Below are 20844 nucleotides of genomic sequence, written 5' to 3'. Positions count from 1 at the left end.
CACATGAATAAAATTTGCTGAACCATCGTTGACACTTACGATTGTTTAAAACATTTCCATAAACTTCTTTACATTCTTTGTGGCTACAGAAGCATTGTTTCCCTTCTTGTATTCAAACAGCATTACATGCCAAATGTGTGTTTCATCAAGTACCATCACTATAAGGGATTAGAGTATACTAAACTTTACATATTATATAGGCTATACTAATGTGATGTTTAGGTGGTTTGTTTAACTGTTATATATGATGTACATTTTTTTAGGGGGTGGTTAATGAAAGTGTTCCAAAATGCGACATTAATTTCTTGATGACCTAATAGATTGGAAAATGCTAATATCAAATCATGAGGAAGAAAGGTTTTGGGAAACTGTACAAGATGGCTTTCTTCACCAATTAGTCAAGGAACCTACTAGAAACAATGTTATCTTAGATTTATTGTTAGCTTATAATATAGAAATGATTGATAGAGTGGAGACTGGAGAACATCTGGGTGCAAGTGATTATTGCTCTTTGAGGTTTTACTGTACATGGAGATCAGGAATAATGAGGTTTTGATTAAAAATTTTATAAAACAAAATTTGAAGAGATGCAACAAGAGTTATCTTTAATTTTATGCATTTGGCTCTAGGGTAGGTAATCCCACACTGTTTTTATTTTAGGCTTATTTTACCAATACTCACTACACTTATAAAGTTTCACGGTACCCCACCCTCATGACCCCCTTGAACCTGCATCACTAAAATCATAATAGGGAGACAGTAATCGAACTATTCTATCTGGATAAATGCATTATGGCTTTTATGACTCCTCCTATTTCAAGAAATCAAGCATGACATGAGACACTGGCTTTTATATAGGTTTGATAAAATTAAAGAAAAACAAATTTTTATGACTCCTCCTATTTCAAAAAATCAAGCATGACATGAGACACTGGCTTTTATATAGGTTTGATAAAATTAAATAAAAACAAATTTAAGAGGTTTAAATTGATTACTATGGTGGGAAGCTTTGTGGATTGTAGAAGATCAATAAAGTAAGTCAAACATGAAATTAAGAAATCATAAAGGTTATATGAAAAAATGTTGGCTGAAAATGTAAAGATTAACAATAAGGATTGCTTTAAATAAATTAAAGGAAAGCAAAATTTTATGATGGGAGTATAGCTTTTGAGGGATGATTATGAGATAACTGGGTTATTAAATTCTACATTTTTTGTCAGTTTTACTAATGAAGATTTAAGCAATATTCTTTGTCCTTAACAGTTGCCAGATGGAAAAAGATTGAACAAGAAGGTTATATTAATTATTAGCTTGTTAAGAGAAAATTGGGGAGTGTAAAGAATGGTAAGGCTTCTGCACCAGATAATATTTCCCCAAGGGATTTGAAGGAGGTTAAGGATTGGATATGTGAGCAGTGTTTCCACTTAAACCAAATTTTGGGAGTCAATAATGACTTTTTATTCAAAATAATGAATGCTGATTTTTACACTGAATGATCTCCTGTATACTGATTTGTAAATAAGTTCAATCCAAACACTTAATTTCCATGAAATCACTTGTTTTTGTGACCTGATGGCATTATTTTTAGTTTATATATATATATTTACAACATGTACAAAATATGCAAGTGTAATTAAAGTGATATGTAGAATAAATGAATTAATGATATTTATGTTATTAGTTGGTTAGACATTAGGTATTTAAGGTATGTTAAAGCATCAGATATGTTAATAGCTTATGGGTACTAAACGTGTAACATTATTATATTTTATGTACTGGCCTGAATTTTTTAAATCAAAGTAATTGCTACTGGCTATATAAGTGTGATATATAGGCATACCATGTCTTTTTTACCCTTAATGTATTGTTAATATTGAGCACCTAAATGTTGATTCAGTGGTTCTGAACTTTAGATTTGCCTGCTTTTTTGTTCTATTAATTTTTCTTTTATTACTTCAGCTTACTTACAAACTTTAGGATTTACTTTTTTTTCTACAAATTAATTTGTACTTGTGATTTTTGTTGCCAGTCCTGTTTGTGGTTGCTTTATTAGTAAGTTCTTAGTAATAGGTTATACTTTTTATATGCTTTTTTTCTTATGCTATTTTTTCTATAAATGGCTAATGGTGATGGAATTATTTCAGTTACAACTGGCTCATGTGGAACAAACTAATGCATGTGATTCAGGCAAGAAAGAATAGTTAGTAAAGTGGGGGATGAGAGATCAAAATCAAGCAAAACATTTGTAACTGAGAATCAGAATTATATTAGAGTTTGGAACAGGACCCAGAATTATCAGGCTGGTTAAGGGAAGCATCCCCAGAAACCAGTTCAAAGCCAGTCTAGCTTTGCCCTGCAAGAAGGGAAAGTTTGAGCTGCTGAAACAAAGAAAGTGGCATCCATATAGAAAATGAAAGTTTTTTTTATTAAGCACAAAACTATACATAATGGGCTATTTGTGGTTTGCACACTGTAGGTATCAGAACTTATTTTAGTGTTTTTAGTTGTTGTTCTTTTTACTTGAAGTTTGTTCAGCTTTGAGCCAGCATGGTATTGTTATTAGAGGATCATAGGTTCAATTCCTATTGTCATGAAACATGCTCTCCCTGTCTTTGTTATGGAAGAGCTACTAATGCTTTCTGCTGACTAGAGGAAAGACAACTGGCTGGCAATGCCCACTACCAGTACATGAGCTACTTTTTTCGAACTCTGTGCTAATCTGATGTAATTGATTAATGGTCTCATCAGATAAACAACCAGCAAATACCACTAATAGACCATCTGTACTTAGTAAATTACAAAAGACCAGGAGTTATGGCTAACAAGGTCAATTCTTTACCATCGAGCTATCCATGAGTGAAGCCATCCCCATCAATTTTCATTTGTAAAGCTTCTCCATATGCACGATTACTACTATATTATAATAGGTACAAAGACCAAATCATATGAAGTTTTCACAGACTTATATCATAGTCCTGCAAATTTGAACTTCTTAAAAATTTCGAAAATAATATTCTTTTTTTCTATCGCATAAGGATCTTTTACAAATTGGGAGGAAAAAAAAAAACTTACTTAGATCAAACTATTATTTCATTTATTATTATTATGTTTGTTAACAAAAATACAAACAAACTGAAGAAAAGGGAAGAACATTGATGTCAAACAAATATGCAACCTCATTCCTCCTGATTTTTTTTTTGTGAAATCTACGTCTTTTAGTCTCAGATGTGTTGTGTTGTGTGTTGTGGTCTTTCTTTTATGATTTGCATCTGGAGCATCTCGTTTCAATGACCAGCAATAATCAGCCATCATACTGATGTTGCACCTTCCCTGAGACCTCCTCTACATTTCCCTGATGTCTTGATGAAACCTTTCCAGACTTTTCAGTTTGAAAACAATCTCTATCATCCTACTCCAGTGGAGTAGGTACAGGTACATCGAGTCCATGAGCAACAGGTCTTATCACAGATTGAAGGTTCAGATAAGAAATTTTCCCTTTATTTCGAGTGTTGTAGTCTTTCACATTACATGAGCAAAAATAGCAGTCATCTCCATGGTTTCTAGGCTAATGCCAGACCATTGTAATTCCAAAAGGCAAAGACTTTTTCTTACCTTTAATCCATTATCTTAACTCTTCGACACAAATGGTGCAAACTTTGTGCAGAGCCCACGATTTGTCTTGGTCCTGAAGTTTTATTCTAAAATAGGTGTAATACGCTTTTTATGATGAATTCTTTAATGTTTTGCCTTTGTTTCTTTGCGAATAAATTACCATGAATATGTTTGGGTCATTTACGCAACCTCTTGTTGCCATAGCAACAAATAAATAATATTTAAAAGAAAAAATAATGTAAAGTGCATGCACAAGTAATACTATCCAGAAATGACACGTCATGCGGCCTGTTAACCATTTATATACTAGCGGTGCATTTCTCATGGGTTATAGATGATCAATAAGACTCTCACATTGTGATTGGTCTATAAAAGTTGTATCCAGTGGTTGTAAGCATCTTAAGCATAACAAAATGTAACCCAATTTCATTAACAAGGATTCACTTATGTAAAAGTACATATGACATTTTGTGAAAAATCTTTACGTGATGGAGAAAAATGGATATCATTTTCAGATTTAGCATACAGGAATTACTGTAGAACATGTAAAATTTCAAAACAATATAACCACTGCAGGCCTGTGTAATTATTTTTATCTGTTAGTAGTAGTATGCAGATCATGCATGTTTCAAATTTTGTTAAACAGTGTAATTTGAAAAACTGTAACTTAAAAAAGATAAGTGGTGTAACTTTTGCTGACAAACTGAAACGAGCATGCTGAAAATAGTTTTAACTTCTGTGTCTTTATACAAAAATACTGGGAAGCAAAAGACAACAACTTATCCACTAAGGCTTATCAGCAAAAATTATCATAATAATGATAGAATAGAAACACAACTATATTTTAATATATTGCAATATAAATTTCTTATGATCAGTGTGGACTTTCTGCCTAATATAATTCCAAGTTAGTTCCCATCATGGTTACATTTTGTTAACCAGCTCATTATGAAACTTGCTCACACAAATAACAGGTGAAAATGTTACTGATTGTTGATTGATAAACACAGAAACATCTGGTTATGTTCTCTGAACATTTTTGAATTAAAAAGTGTAAAACTTTTAGTCAAGTTTTTTTCCCATTGTCAGTGGAGTTACTGATTTTTACTTAGTTCTTGTATACGTTATATTGTAACCACAGCTTATTTATACACAGTACATCATGGAATATGTTTTATAATGTTATTCTATACAGTATAAAGTACAATGTAGAATAAAATTTATATGCCATATTTTTTGTTGTTGTTACCTTAATACAATGAGTGATATAACATTTAAATCTGCAAGAATAAATTCATTGATGTCATTGTTTATTGCAAGTCTATTAATACATATGTTTGTAATTTATCACATTGTTAAGAGGCTGTCATGACTAGATTGTTTTGTGAGCAGTTGCTCCCAGAAACTTGTGGATTCCAAATTTGTTAATGTCTGTTACAACTTTCACCAGAACACAAATTCACAAAAATAATAGAGGTGTTGTTACAAACATAACACATACACAATGTAGAAAAAATAAATTTCTAGCTTACTTAATAGTAAACAACAAAGTTATTCAAAATATTAAAATATAAAAACATGTTTTACATTTTATACAGTGTTAAAGAATACAGTTAAGTAATTATAAATTATATACATAACAGTAAATTTAAAATCAGTAAATTTACATTTTATTTAATGGAAAAGTAGCCCAAGAGTTTGTAATGGGTACTGCCAACTAATTACCTTCTCTCTACTTGACAGTTCAGAATTAAGGATTGTGGCAGATAACCTTAATAGCTTCAGCATAGTTCAAAAATAAAGAAATAAATACAATGCCCCTGCAGCTAAAAGGGTGAGAAAGTTTGGTGGCAATGGGAATCATACCTGAGGCCCTTGAATTACAAGGCAACCCCAGTAATCGCTAGACCATGCTGACCCAAAGTTGAGCAAGCTTCAGTTACTAATAAAAAACATATAATGCTAAAAATTAGGTTTCAGTACCTGCAATGGGCAGAGCACAGACAGCCCATTGTGTAGCTTTTTGCTTAACTAGAAACAAATGTAATGGCAATATTTTGATTACTCTTATGGTTGAAATAGTAAAAAAAAACTAGTAATTGTTAACGCTAATTTTGATTAGTTGATTATTTTTATGATATTAATCATTTTAATTATGATTTATATTACTTGAACTGGAATAATAAAAAACAGTTACAATTACCAGAAACACTAAGTGATTATTTTACTTTACACATATTGATGCAATTAATACTCATAGGTAATCAATTATATTGATTAATCAAGTTAATTGCTGAGCTGTACTTGTGAAGAGGGTCCAGTATGGTTGTACTCCATTAATAACAACCTTTTGCTTTCTTCAATTCAACTATCACACAACCCATTTAACTAATCTTTCTCCAACCCTTACTGGTGCAATCTTCTTAGTAAATAAAATAATATCTATAATTCAACATTCAGGATCAACAGCTGAGATTGTTGAAATTTTAGTTGTATAACTTCTTGGCTTATCACAATGTTTTGAAAGCATTAAAAAGGATATTGCTTCTGGAAAATTTTGTTCACCGGTTTGACAATGTTCAAGATTGCTTTTTTATGTTTTTATATAATATAATGGTGCTATTATAGTGTGCAGTCTACAAAGATATTTACACTATATCATGCAGTCTACACAGATACTATCATCATCACTGTTTTAATGATTTACTAAAACATACTTTCTTCCCAAATAATTTATATCTGTCCACATTTTTGTTCAGCAAATAATAATAATTTAATAAGTTGTGTGTTACCAAAGAGTACCTTAAATTTAGGTTATAATTGTGCTAGTTTTTATTGTTGGAACTTATTTCATTCCAATTATAATAACTGGTGCCAATTGCAAATAAATGAAAGTTAAAATGCTGATGATATTAGTATCTGTGTAGACTGCACGCTATAGTGTAAATATCTTTGTAGACTGAATGCTATTAGCAGCACCGATGTAATTATGTATTAATAGTAAAATATTTTAATTGAAATGCATGTTTTTTGTTATTTTGTAGTCTCTCAAACCTTGGCATTAGAAGTCTTGACAGTGATGGTTTAAAGTCCTTAAGTAAACTGGAGAGCTTGGACATTTCAGGAAATCACCTACGTTCCATACCAAACCTGAATTTACCACAGCTGAAAGTGTTAAACTGTGAAGATAACATGATTCAGGACATAAGTTTTTTGCACCAGTTCCCACAGCTAAAAGAACTCTTTCTGACAGGCAATCCTCTTTCTGTAAATATTTACTTATTTAATCTGTATCATATAAGTATACTTATTGATGTAATTCTTGACTTTATTTGTACTCATAGGTAGTGTGCTAACAGAAAATGAAGCACTTGCACTGGTATAATAATTTCGTATAAGTAGGTCATTAATTTGCTTCTATAGCTTCAACTAGTGTGCTGTTTGTTTATAATGGTAGAGAATCAATAATCAATTTCGTATAAGTAGGTCATTAATTTGCTTCTATAGCTTCAACTAGTGTGCTGTTTGTTTATAATGGTAGAGAATCAATAATTTTTTTTTCATTTTCCATTCATTTATGATACTTAATTTTCGAATGTCTTCTTCCCTCCTGGCAGATAATGGATCATGGCCATTGTTGCTTTCCCAAGATTTGAAATTTGCGTTATCTAAAAGTGAAATTTAAATCCTCATTTGATGTAAAGTGTTTCAATGGTTTTAAGTAACAAACGTTTTCATTGTGCTCATGACTTTAGCTGCCGTAATGCTTTTGTATTCAAATAGAACATTTCTTTCATTCTCTGAGAATATATGCTGAAAAAAGTACTGGGTAATTTTCTACATTGTTTAATGGATTTTGAAAAAACCTAGCCATAGCTAAGTATTAGTAGAAAAACACCATGTTATAACTAAAATCTTTGCATTGATGAAAGTATTGTCGTTGGATATGTATTCAAAAATGATAAAGTACAGATGGAAATAAACTGTATTAAAAACGTTTCTGCAACCAGTGAGAACAGAGTGGTACAATTATAGAAGCCTCAAAGATTAGTGTTAAACACCTCAATAGTTTTAAACTACAATTAGTAGAAATGCATCTTTTATTAAAACTATCTACTGTTACTTCAATACAAAAGCTGATAATAAAGCAGTTATTGTTTGCCCCTCCTGGAAGAAAAACATTAAGTATCATATGTCAAAATGTTGTATATTTGCTGTTATGTTAAACTTTTATTAATGTTTTTCTTCATTACCCATTCAAACCGTCTCCAAGCATTATTAGTCTCAAAGTGGGTTCCTCGTCATCAAATATGTTGATAAAGTTGATTGGATAAAGGAAGTTAATTGTATATTAATAATGAGCAAGATTCTTTCCTCCACGTTGTTTCATTTAATTTGTCAGCCATCAGTCACAGTTTCAGCAATCATCTTCAGATTTTATTAATTATATCTAATTATAATTAATAATATTCCAACTCTTAAGAGGTGTTACTTGTAGTAAGGTAAAATGATGGATAACGAATCTAAGGTCATTTTTATTTTAATAATTGCAAATTTAATTAATAGTCATGTTGACTCAAATCTATTAATGATTATGTGGCTTTCATATTTATAAAAACTTTAATTTTATGCACAATGCAATGTATGTTCAGAAGTTATTCATAATATTGTGTGCACATGAGTTGCAATATACTTTGCAATTATATGTCACAAATTAATAATTATGTCCAAAAAACATCATCAGAATTAATGAGTACATTATCAAGGTTTAAAGTAAAAATAATACATCCATTAGAAAAATGCCTGACAATATTTAAGTTACATTAAATTTTCCTCATAAAAGTAAAATTGTTCTGTAGTAAGTGCTAGAGTTTTATGTATGCTTTTTTTGAATAGCAAGTTTTCCTAAAGGCTGTTACTTTGTTTTTGTAACAGATCTTCTGTGGAAACAAAAACATTTTTTACCAAAGTTCAAATATCAATGTGAAATGCTTTTTTCAGGCATTTCTTTTAAAAATTTTAAAGAAATAGGTGATTGGTGTTAAAAAAAAAAGTCGTTGTTTTAAAAAACCTTTCATAACTGTATTTTTAATAACTACTTGTATATAGCAATGAAATTAGATTTGAATTATTATTAATTTGCATTCTGTGGAAGGGTCCATTTTTTTGCTTTAAAGTAACTTTAATAACCAAGTATGAATACACAGTATAGATATTGTAAATCAGACTTATTAAACTGTTTTTATTTGAAAGACTAAATGTATTTCAAGCAGGAATTTAAGTTAATAAGAAAGATAAAAGTATTATGTCAGTGTTAATAGAAATAACCATAATGAAAGAGCAAAGTGATTGAATGTCTGTGTGTGTGTGTATATGTATGTGTATATATATATATATATAAACACACGAGTTTGAAAAACTTGAGTATTGATAAACATATTCTAGAACATTTTTAATATTTATTTAACCCTATTATCTATTGACATTTATATGTTGACATAGCCTAAGTTATTTTCACAGCTCTCATGTAGTGACATAATGTTCTTTAGATGAAATACCTTGTCTTTAAAATGAAGATTATAAACTGCACACCTGAGCAGGCTACTTACAGTAAATTATTGTACTTCTCTATGTAAAATAAGGAGCACCTCAACTTATAAACTCTGGTGACACCAGGATATGAAGTTTACAAAAACAAAATGAGGCAGTTGCAAATACAACAATGACTTTAGGCATCTTATGATAATAATTCAGAAACACTTTTTACCTCTCTGCACCACCAAGAACTGTAAACTTACGTGCAACAGCTGTGGAGTTTTTCACCTGCCACAAGCCTTGAACAAACACCCACCCCTACATGTGTATGTGTATTGTATCACCCAATGATGTTTATGTCATAATGCGGTAGCTCTACATCAAGGGTGTGTAGAAGGGTGACATAACCTACATGCATATAATCCACATGAGCACTAGCATATAGTCATAGGTGCTTTTTTTCCTTAGCAATGTCTGTGTTCAGATGTGTTTTTTCATGTGCTTTTTGAGTTTCCAGTGTTTTTGACCTCCTGCCTTTCTTTATTTAGTGCTACATTACTTTTGTTCCATCCACCTGATTGTAACTTCATTTTCTCTAGCCACCTTGTTTTTACTTTAAACAACTTTCAACAATATATTCCAAATATGTACCCCAAGACTCAGATATTCCTTTTCAGACATTTTTCTCCAACTCTCCTAATGGCAATTGGAGACACCTTATCTGTTTGTGGAACTGAAGTTCAAATTGTTATCCTTATAGTTCTCTTAGTGGGGCCACATGCTTGCATGGAACAGCTCTCAAATTTCACTCCTTGAAGTACTATTTTTGCCATGGATAACTTTAATTACTACAATCTTATGGAGCTGTGTTGAACTGTGGTGTAGCAACAAGTTAACTAATGATATTTTCACTGTTGTTCAGCAAATGGTTGATTCCCTTCTGCCTACTTTTCCAGTTCAGGTCCCTAATCATTCGGTTTCATTGCCTTTTGTGGTGTATGCCTCACCTGTAGATGATTGGCCCACTCTTCCACCTCCAACCTTTGCTTCTAGTTTTTCTTTTCCTGATGAGAAACAGTTGCCCCTTTTGTTCTTTTCACTGCAATCCTAAATCAGGTATGTCTTATTCTGTCTCTTTTTAACTGTATATCATAACGACTGGTGGTTTTTCCTTTGTGATCCTCCTTCTGTTGTTTCTCATCTTTCTTGTCCTACTTGTCTTCTATGCTATGGTCTCTGGTCATGGCCTTTTTACCTTTCTTGAACCAAAGTCTCTTATGCCCTTTCTGTCTGGTGGGGTGCTCCTCTTTCTCCTTCTGTCTTTTTCTTTCCAACTATCTGATTGTCTTTGTCCTTCTTTACCATATTCCTCGGATTTATCTCAATCCTTCACCTCCTCGCTGCAGCTCTTCATCACAACCCTGATGGTTTAGGTGGGAACAATTTTTCATCGCTGTTTGCCACTTTGGCTTCTATTTCTTCCTCTACTCTATATTTTGACCTTGTTTTTGGGATCTGCTCTGTTGGATTGTGTACCTTTTGGGTGTCCTCATCATTTCTTATATCCTGACCTTTGCTTCACCCCTTTTCATACAGACCATATCTTTTGTGGTATTTCAGACTCGTTGAAATCCTGGACTAAGGCTGCTCTCCAGCAATTTTTTGTTTCCTTAATTTACTGACTTACTATCCATGGGTACCTCTGTTTGCTACCCAGCCTTGAGAGTCATGTTGGGCTAATTTCTCTCCTATTTTTCCTCCAGTTCTCTCTGTTCACCATTTCCCTTTCAGAGGGCTGGCCTTCTGGTCCCATCTTGACAGGATTAAACAAGTGTTACCTCCATTTTTCATCAGGAGACCTCATGCCTGAGCTGGCTGGTCTATTTTGGCTCCCACTCAATAACTTGTCTACCTGAGAGTTTTCCTTGAGGGGTGGGCCCAATTCTTTCCATTGCATGTATCCACTGTAATGATCTTGGTGTCTAAGACACTTCTTTCTTCTTTTCTTCCAGCATGAGAGACTCTCTCACTTTTGGGGACTATTGGTTCTCTATTAGCTTTTATCCCTCTCATTCATGTGCACGTGCGCCCCCTTCAAAAGGCTTTAGGGGTTCAGTGGAACATGTCCTGTGATCCTCTTTTCCTATCCATATGTTTCTACCTTCCTGTCTACATCTCTCTCTGCCATGGTGGTTTGATCATTCCAACATAACCTGAGGTATTCCACTCCTCACCCACCCAACTTGCATCTTTACACTGATACTTCTCTTTCTGGGTGGGGTATTTCTTGACTCCTCCACTCTCTCTCCAGAGGAATGTTCTCTCCATATCATATTTCATGAGATGTTGGAGACTTATCAGGCTTGTCAATTTCTTAATCACTGTTGTCAGGCCATCTTGTGTTGATTCACTTAGATAATTGTATGATCATTTCTCACATCAACTGCTCTTGGTGCCTCTTTTCTCACTCTTTATTAGGCCTATGTCATCATGTCCCAGGAGTTTTAAATTTTGTGGTAGATTGCTTTTTTTCAACTGGACAGGATCCATCTCATGCAGTGGTCCTTGCTCCCTCTGGTCTTCCAGTGGGTTTCCTCCCATTTTGGGTCCCCAGTGATTGATGCTTTTGCGACTTACCTCAGTTTCATGCTTCTCTTGTTTTGCTCACCAGTCTTGAATTCAGTTGATCTGGTTGTTAATGTAGTGAGCCTGGATTGTTCTAATCTCTTTCTCTATGTCTGCCTTCCTTTTGTTCATAGACTTCTTCAGGGTCTTTTTTTTAATCCATAAACCCCTCTTCTAGTCGCTATTCCCATTTGGGATCTTTTTGTGGTTGTTTGGGCTCTTATATGTACCCCCCCCCCCTTAACCCTTTCCATATGGGTAGGGGTCAGAGGGCATCATCACGTTTGTAGACTTACATTCAACATTTTATTAAACTACTATTTTATGAATGTATGTCAATAAATTTTATGTCAAACTGTAGTTTATAATTCAAAGTTTAGTGTTATACATTAGTTAGTTTCTTAATTTGAAAGTAACTATAAAAAAAGTAGCAAAATATTGATTTTTATGTGTCGTGTTATGTTGTCTCCTGTTTTGATCACATTATATTTTATGATGTGCACAGTACAATGTCAATAGTTTCTTACAAATTTAGATACTCAAATTACTGATATTGACAGGCTAGAATATATTATAAGAATCTCTCACCTTTTCTATTTGCTGAGATATCATTATATTTAGTGAATACACCACAGTGGCTTTGCCCACTTCTCCCAATTACACATTTATAATCAATACAAACATTTATTTTTAACTAAGTAATTCTGCTAGTCTTCGTAAAATAAAGCTATCATTACCACTGCACCCTTGAAGGATGGTGTCAAGGCGATATGATGATGAGAAATGAAATTTTTTAGACCCAAATAGAGCTTAGTTAAGAAGCTTGATCAATTACAGTAGAATTTTGTGGTATCAGTGTAGGATTGTATAATTTTTTTAATTTCAAAATTCATATATAATACCTACAAAAAATTCAATGAGGCTTAGCAAGTACAACACATAAGTACAGAAAACTTTGTAACATCATAAGTAGTAGAGATCATTGTTTTTCTATATATTTTTTATTTACTGTTTTATGTTTTAAGAAATAAATAGAAATTTAATTTGTAAATCTTACTATAATGGACGTAGCATGTACGTCAGTATCTATATATGTAACCAAAACTCCTGTGTCATCTATTGAATGGCACTGCAATTTATGGCAACCAAAATGTGATTATATTTTACAAAATACTAGTATGCTAGTACTAAGACCTGTTTTATGCTATTCAGTAAGGTAATGTGAGCTGCATATGTGCTGCATGATATACTACTTGTGTAGTGATGTTATTAGTCAGAGACGATTCAAAGGTCAACAAAACAAAAAATTAATAGATATAAATAGATGTATACTGTAACAAAATTTAAGCAATTTTTTAGATTAAACATTTGTGGTATCCTGTTACAATTTGCAGTCATTTTAGAACAAAAAAGTATAATTTAGATTTATTTCCTAATTTTTTATGGTGTTTACGAGGTCAGTCTAATTGACCAACCTCATATAGAATTAAGGTAGAGAAAATAACAAATGAAATATAAAGTTTTTCTATAAAAAAACGTTTGCTTGTTATCTAGAAATTATTAGGAGATTATAGAGGTTACACAAATGTACTTTGACAATTTTCAGATGAAGAAAAGTATTTTTAATTGTAAAATCAATATTACTTTCCATGTTGGATGGTCAACATTCCAAAAGAAAATATCATGAGCAAATCTTTAATTTAAAAAATCTTAATACTTAATAAAAAAAAACTGATATTTTGTGTATGAAAGCCTTGTAATGTTTACTGATAATCTGTGAAATTTTGTAAGATATAAGTACATTATCAAAAGTTATAGTATGACTACTCTCATGGTTACTTTGGTGGTTACAGGCTGGGTGCAATGCACTCAAGTCATAGTCAAAGAGCTAAACTGTTGGCTTCATGTTCCTTGTTTAATTTGTCTCTTAAGACAAATTTCGCCTTCTCCTTGCTTGTGGTTGTTATCAATCAGACATTCACAACACAAACACCTCCTGCTTTCATGTTGTTTTCATACTTTTCCTTTCTTCCGAAGACTTGGGCTATACGGGAGGGTGATCAGTTGTTTTCTCCTATCTCTCTTCCCCCCCTCTATTTCCTTGTTGTATGACCTCGATCATATTCATCTTTTCTGTCCTGTATGGTCTGTTTGTTCCTATCTTCCTTAGACTGCCTGCTTTTCAGAAACTGCCATCACCTGTTTTTACCGTGGCAGACCTCCTCTCAGGACTTGTCCTCGTCTACTTTCACTGGTTGGATTCACCAGCTCATCCATCTCATATATTCTTCTTTGGATGAATCTTACCATATGCTTTTTTTACATCTGCTTTCACCAGATTTGACATTTCACAGCTTTTCTTGCTTCTTTTCATCACCAGTCTTTTGTGGAGACCATACATTCATTTCCCATTACTTACATCATTGGGTTGTTTCATGTGCCTTTGATTTTGCTTCCCTTCAGTTACCAATTTCCAGTCTCCCCTGAGTCTCTAGTGGGTGAGTTTCCAATCATCTCCATGTTATTCACATGTTTCATGGCACTTCCATGTGTATACCATTATTCTTGTGCACATTCCAACACATTACAAAATTATTACAAAAAAGAGGAGGAGACAATACAAATCAGATTGAACATAACATGAGGAACTAATCACTACATTCTTTATGTTTAGTGCCATCAGATACTGCTGAGTGGCTGGTGTTGATTTACAGTGAATGCTTACCTAAAAGCTGCATAGAGTGAGGAAGAATGAAAAGCTTTAAACCTATCCGTCCCTGTTCAGTGTCCACCATTGAGATGGCATTTTTTGCAAGACTTCCTAGGCAGTATATCTATACAATTGGCATGGCTGTTTCTACATCTTTTAAACAAAAAAAACCACCACCAGGTATAGTCCTTCCCTTACACCTGACTCATGATTGCTGTCTTTAGTTGTAGTAACCCATTCCTCTGTTTTGGTTGGAATCCAATTCCAAATGATTGTGTCTGATGACAGTGGTCCATGCTCACTCTTCAGTGTTTCCCTAATGCATATTCCCCCCATTCTTCTAGCAGAGCATGGGAGAACCCTTACATCCTCAGTCCAAAGCCACTGGGGATGTTGATATGGAGATTTTCCTCTGCAAGTGGTACCTTCCCCATGGTAAGAAACTGGTTTGGTCCAACCCTCGTTTGAGATGTAGAGCTGGGGTGTTACCTGGAAGTGTAATACAGGACACCCCATTACAGTATTTCTGAAGCAGCTCCTGGTGGATATGTTTGGCCAGAAGGGACTTTGATTTGATTCAGGGCACAGGTGAGGGTTCCTCCTCCTTCCAACTGCTGCTACAGTATCTATCTTTTGTAAGTATTTCACCAAGACAGAACAATCTTAAGCCCTAGCCACACTACACATTCTACCATTCTAACCACCTTGGTGACATGTCAGCACTGGCACTGAATTTTTAAGATTTCCTCTGCTCTACTCTCTGTATAATAGAAGTTACTACTATATAAGTCAATAACAGCAAATTGAGCAAAGAGTATTCCCTGCTTGAAAAGGATGTGGTCTCCCACTGGGTGCTACTCCACTAGGCAAACTTTTTCTTTGTGGAAGTCATACCCTCTGAGGTATCCCTTTCTGTCATTATTCCAGAAAGGAGCTCATTTTTTGTAATTGGTCTGTACTGGTTTCTCTGTTATCTTCAATGTGGTATTCTAGCTCTTGTGGTAAAGGGAGGGAAGTAGCATTTCTGAAGTTCACATTTTCATTACCGTTTATTATTTTTTGTAATGTGGTTTTTCTTGTCTGACAACTTCTGAATGCTTTCTTTCACATTTATATTAATGTCAGACCATGACTGGAGTCTTATGGTTATTTTAAACTTTTCAATATAATCAAACAATTTAAAGGCATGCATATTTTTACAATCAAGTGACATGTATATTGAACATTGGACAACAATTTGCAAAATGCAGCAACTACATAAAATTGGTTGTTTACATAAGTAACCAAATATATATGTGTGTATATACACACATTGATCATAATGAAACGTTATTTGCTGGCTGTTTAAGTTTATTTCTAATCCTCTATATCAATCATATCTTTAACTTTCACGTAAAAAAAAAGTAATGTTACTGTTGTGCTTACGTATTTGAATATTTGTACATCAAGCAAATTTTAAATGTAGCTTAAATAGTAGTCAGGCAATGAAGAGCGTAATAATTGACAATGAATGTAAGCATTAAATACAAGTAGAAACTTGCTCTTACAATTAGAGGTTCATTCTCTTCTATGCTGCTCTATTTAGAGAGAGCAAACAGCTTTTATAGAAAACACTACTAGACACAGGCTATTAATATCTATGATATCTCTCTAAATACCACTTCCATATTGTTTTATGATGAGCAACTAAAGATATCTGTGAAATGGGCCATACAATGTTCAGCTAACAATACACTGTGCACACCTTATCACAGATTTTCACAGAGGAAATGTGCATATAAAAATTCTTCTTATATGCACTTTACGTTTCAAATATGTTACACTTGATAACGTTTTGATTTGTTGGAGTTCTTTAGAGTAAATTAGGTTTTCCTTTCCATGACCTTTGGTAAACTGGGACACTAACCCAAGAAACCACAAAATGCATTTTCGCATAGCTTTACAAATATTGTGGAAAGCAAATTTTTTTATATATTAAACCAAGTTAATTATACTGTAAGAATGTTTACAGTACTGATATCAATACATTTTTTTGTTCAGAATTTTTTGTACATATTTCTAAAAAATGTTCTTTCAGAATGCTGACAGGTATATTGCTGTTGCTCAACTGCCAACTTTAGTATATCTGGATGGAAAGGACTGCTCTAAGTTATGGGAATTGGATGTAAAAGTAGAGGAGAGATTATGGCCACAAGTGAGTAGTTACTAATGACTTGAGCTTTAGAGTGAAATTTTGTTGGTGAGAGTTTTAATACATTTTGATTATATTGGAGCTTTTGGTAGGAAGTAATTAGAAGATTTCAAAAAGTGAACATGAAAAGATTGATATATAGTATAAAACTTCTTTTATAGTTAATTTCTTTTTTCTTTGAACACTTGTTTTGACCTGAAATATCTATGCAGTTGCATCCTTCACATTTGTTTTTGGAAAGACATAGACTTTTTAAAATGTTCTAAAGAAGGTGTTAAACTTCAGAAATTTTAAAATTTAAGATTTTTTTCTAATGTATTTGAAGGCCAAAGTATGAATTGTGACGGTTGTTGATTTTTACATGAATTTCATTTAAAAAACTTTTAAACTGTTGTACAAAGGATATTTTTTAATATTTGATGAAAATTTGTCTTTTGTACAAATATTCTATGAAATTATGTGTTAGTTTTAGCAGGTATTCTTGAAATAAATTTGATGATGTTAGGCATGAAGTTTCTATTACCAAAAAATGCAGAACAGCTACAGATACTAAAATTTAACAAAAGTTAATAAAACAATAACTTTTAGCAGTCTTGCAGTTGTGTGTTTATTTGAAGTTTTCACTTTATTTAATTTTTCCAAGTTTGTGGAATAATTTTTGATTAAGCTCATTTAAATTATATTTTAAAATCTTAATCTTACAAATTGTATGGACTTAAATCTCTGACCAACTTATGGGTTTAATACAAACTCAGATTTCCTTAGACTATAATTTTCTGTTATTTCTTGCATTTTAATAAGTTACTGCTATAAGCATACTTCTGCTGTACAAAAAGTCTTCTTCAAATCTCATGATATTTATTTTTGAATATTCAGTCATTTTTTTCATTTTTATGGAATAGCATGTCTTCAGTCATACGAGTAAGGAGGACATTATACAGTCATTTGTCTTCTAAGTATAAGATTTAAAAAAGTTAGCTTATATGTAGAGTTTATATTTGTAGAAAATACTGCATGAAGATTGCTTTTTTATGGGCCAGTCCTTCCTTGTCTTTGTGCCAAGATGTGGAGAGTTGTTTTGTATGTTGTCTTACCTCGTTTCATACAAAGTTGTCTCAAACTTATTTCTGCTCCCTAAGCATTGGTAAGAAATTTTAATGCTCATTGCACCAGTCCATATATCTCACATTTTGCACCACTTTTGAACATGTATATAGCATGTGACCACCCTCCACCAATAGTATTGTGCCACACATATATTGGCACAGCTAGCTTCCTCTGATTTTCTCATTCAATCACCTTCTCATATGGCACAGCATTGTTTAGATGTGTTTTTTTTTCACATGTGGCTACCATTTGCGATTGTACATCATTGACATTTCAATACCTTTTTCAAAGTTTTATTTTAATGTGTTTGCATTCAATTGTTTCATTTTTTTTTAACATTTGTTATTCTCGAAGTTTCTTCTCATCAAATTTGTCATATCACCATGTCTTTAGCTGCTCGTCTTTGCTGTCTGTTGGAAGAAATCATTCAGGCCAGAATGTGGACTATTCACTATTCCTTTGTTGCTCATTATCTGCAATATTTGGCTGTATCTTTCCCAGGTGAATTTTATCTCCCTCCTGTGGTGTTTCTACACATATCTGTTTGCTATTGATTTGGGTATGTCTTTTTACAACATTTCATTTTCATGGATGCTCTTTTACTGCTACTAATAGGATTCCATTCTGTGGTGAGAGTTGCCTGGTCAGGTATGCTTTCACTCAAACCGCACTGTATACTGGTGGAGCTATAATGCTCATTGTAGAGATGGAGTATTCTGCAAGACTACTAGTGGCATGGCTAATGGTATATACTAATGTTTCTCTAGATATCTGTAAATTTAACTCAATGGTGGACCATCATGAGTAAAGCAAAAGGGGATTTCTGCCCATCTCTGCTGACTCTTTGAATGCAGAAATCTGGGATGGTCTGCTCTTCAAAATAAGGAATTGTGGACACCCATTGTACTTTCTCCTATGTGTCATTCCTCTGCATTTACTTCCTCCCCTTTTTTCTTGAAGTGGAGCATTGGAGTCCTTACCACTTGCCAGTCACTGTGGTGGTGGACCAAGGAGGCTTCCTCTTGAGTATGAAGTAGAAATGTACCTTACAACACTCCCACACATTTATCCACTCAATGAGAAGAGGGCAAAGCTGGATTCCCTCCTTTCTTTTCCTCTGGATGCTTATTTCCAGGTAGACAGAATGTTGGTTGGAGCAGGACCAGCCTATAAAGGATCCTCCTTGTAATTTCGGTTTCAGGATGACACTGCCCTATACTCACAGTTGAGTGTACTCACTGAAGTGTTGCCAGGTTGATTTCATACAAAAATGCCAAACACCTCTCAGAAGAAGGCCAAATTATAATTCAATACTGTATATACTTTTTCTTTCCTTTTAGGCTTGCCATGGCCAAGTGGTTAAAACTCTTGACTCGCAATCTGTGGGTCATGGGTTCAAATCCCTGTCCCACCAAACATGCTTGCCTTTCAGCCATGGGGGCATTACAATGTGATAGTAAATCTCACTATTCATTGGTAAAAGAGTAGTCCAAGAGTTGGTGGTGGGTGGTGATGAATATTTTATTTTCCTCTAGTTTTCCACTGCTAAATTAGGAACGGCTGGTGCAGATAGTCCTTGTGTAGCTTTGTGCGAAATTCAAAAACAAACCAAACCAAACTTTCCTTTTTTTACCTAAATACTAATATGCTACAGGATCATTTTGGATCTTTTTATTAATGAACTCTTCCTTCCAATCAACCATTAAAAGTTTCCTATATTGGGATTCTACTTTATCACAATCAAAATAAAAATATGATGGGAAGTCACTGAACTCTTTTCTTACTTGTCTTAATTATTCTCTAGGAGAAGAATTGTTTATACTTATAATGGTGTCCATATTTTCACTAAAGCCTTTTTTCTAATTGTGCATTGACTTCAACTAAAAAATCTTTACACCTCAGTCTTATAACTTGTATTTCTTCACTCTTTAAATGAGATGAACTACTCAGTTCTCTCAAACTCGACTTCAAACAAATCTTTTCTGAAAACAGCAACTTTGATTTTGAAAAATTTTCTTCATGGATTCTTGCTAAAAGTGAATAATGCAGTTGACAGAGATCATCAAAGACCTTGAAAGGATTGGCATTTGAAGCTAGAAAGGCTGCATTTACTTTTTCAAAGACTTGAATGATTGACAATACAGAGGTTAGGTATAGAAAATTAGTACACTCAGAAAGCATTTCATTAACAAGTCTAGCATGGTAATTTCTGTCTTTATCATTTATCACTGAAAAATATGCTTGATGATCATTCCACTGAATAAGTATTGAATAAATACACTTTCCCTTCTACAGCCATCTTGTGGTACTAGGTGTAATAAACTTTAATGGTTCAGTGTACTCATTGTTCATAACTTTGAACATTTTCTGAAACTCATCTTGTCTAAAAGCACTACATTTAAAACATCGTGCTATTTCCACTAATAGGTACTTTAGATTTTTAAAGGTAACATTTTAATGCATGTTCAGCAGATAATGCCAGGCTATGACATGTGCATTTGATAAAAATAACATTGGGAGATACCTGTCTCAATCATGAAAGCATGGAATTATGGGCACCACAGACATTATTTGCCCCTTCAGTTGAGAAACCTATGCAGTTTGCCTAATCAACATTGATTTGTGTCATAAAATTTGATATTACCCAAAATAAATTTTCACCAGTTGCCGATGTAACCTACAGTAAGGCCAAAAATTATATTTTCTTAGTATTGTCTTTGGAGGAAAATAATTTAACACAAGGACATAGTAGTTTGCTGGTAGATACATCTGTTGACTCATCTGTCAACAACGAAAATTTAACTTCTCTTAACTCATTAATTAAATCTTCATATAATGCCATGGCAACCACATTTTTTATGAGTGCAAAACATTTTGTACAATGCAATGTTAGGTTTTCAAGGAAACTATTCTTGCTATACTCTTATTATATCTGACTGGTGGTCCACTGAACGTATGCTACAATGACATGCTAAAGATACACTGTACTTGATTTCAAATTCTTTTAACAATGAGCTAACATTTGATTTTTCAAAATAAGATTGAATCTTCAGATTTGGTATCA

General features: G+C 33.2%; 1 protein-coding gene across 3 annotated transcripts in view; it reads left to right on the top strand.

Annotated features, from left to right (window-relative positions):
* Positions 1 to 20844, top strand: part of LOC106472387 (leucine-rich repeat and WD repeat-containing protein 1-like) — a 51586-nt gene that overhangs the window by 2489 nt on the left and 28253 nt on the right. For 2 of the 3 annotated variants that reach the window (XM_022401790.1, XM_022401793.1), the window contains exons 2-3: positions 6657 to 6879; positions 16560 to 16676. In XM_022401790.1, the coding sequence (XP_022257498.1) occupies positions 6657 to 6879; positions 16560 to 16676 (340 nt within the window). Of the gene's footprint in view, positions 1 to 1299; positions 1345 to 6656; positions 6880 to 16559; positions 16677 to 20844 lie in introns of those variants that run through there. The other variant, XM_022401797.1, reaches the window with a different exon arrangement.

This window comes from Limulus polyphemus, unplaced genomic scaffold (assembly GCF_000517525.1).
Source record: "Limulus polyphemus unplaced genomic scaffold, Limulus_polyphemus-2.1.2 Scaffold120, whole genome shotgun sequence".
In the NCBI taxonomy this organism is placed as follows: Eukaryota; Metazoa; Arthropoda; class Merostomata; order Xiphosura; family Limulidae; genus Limulus; species Limulus polyphemus.
The sequence above is the reverse complement of the archived record's forward strand: the minus strand, read 5'-3'. Positions and strand labels throughout refer to the sequence as shown.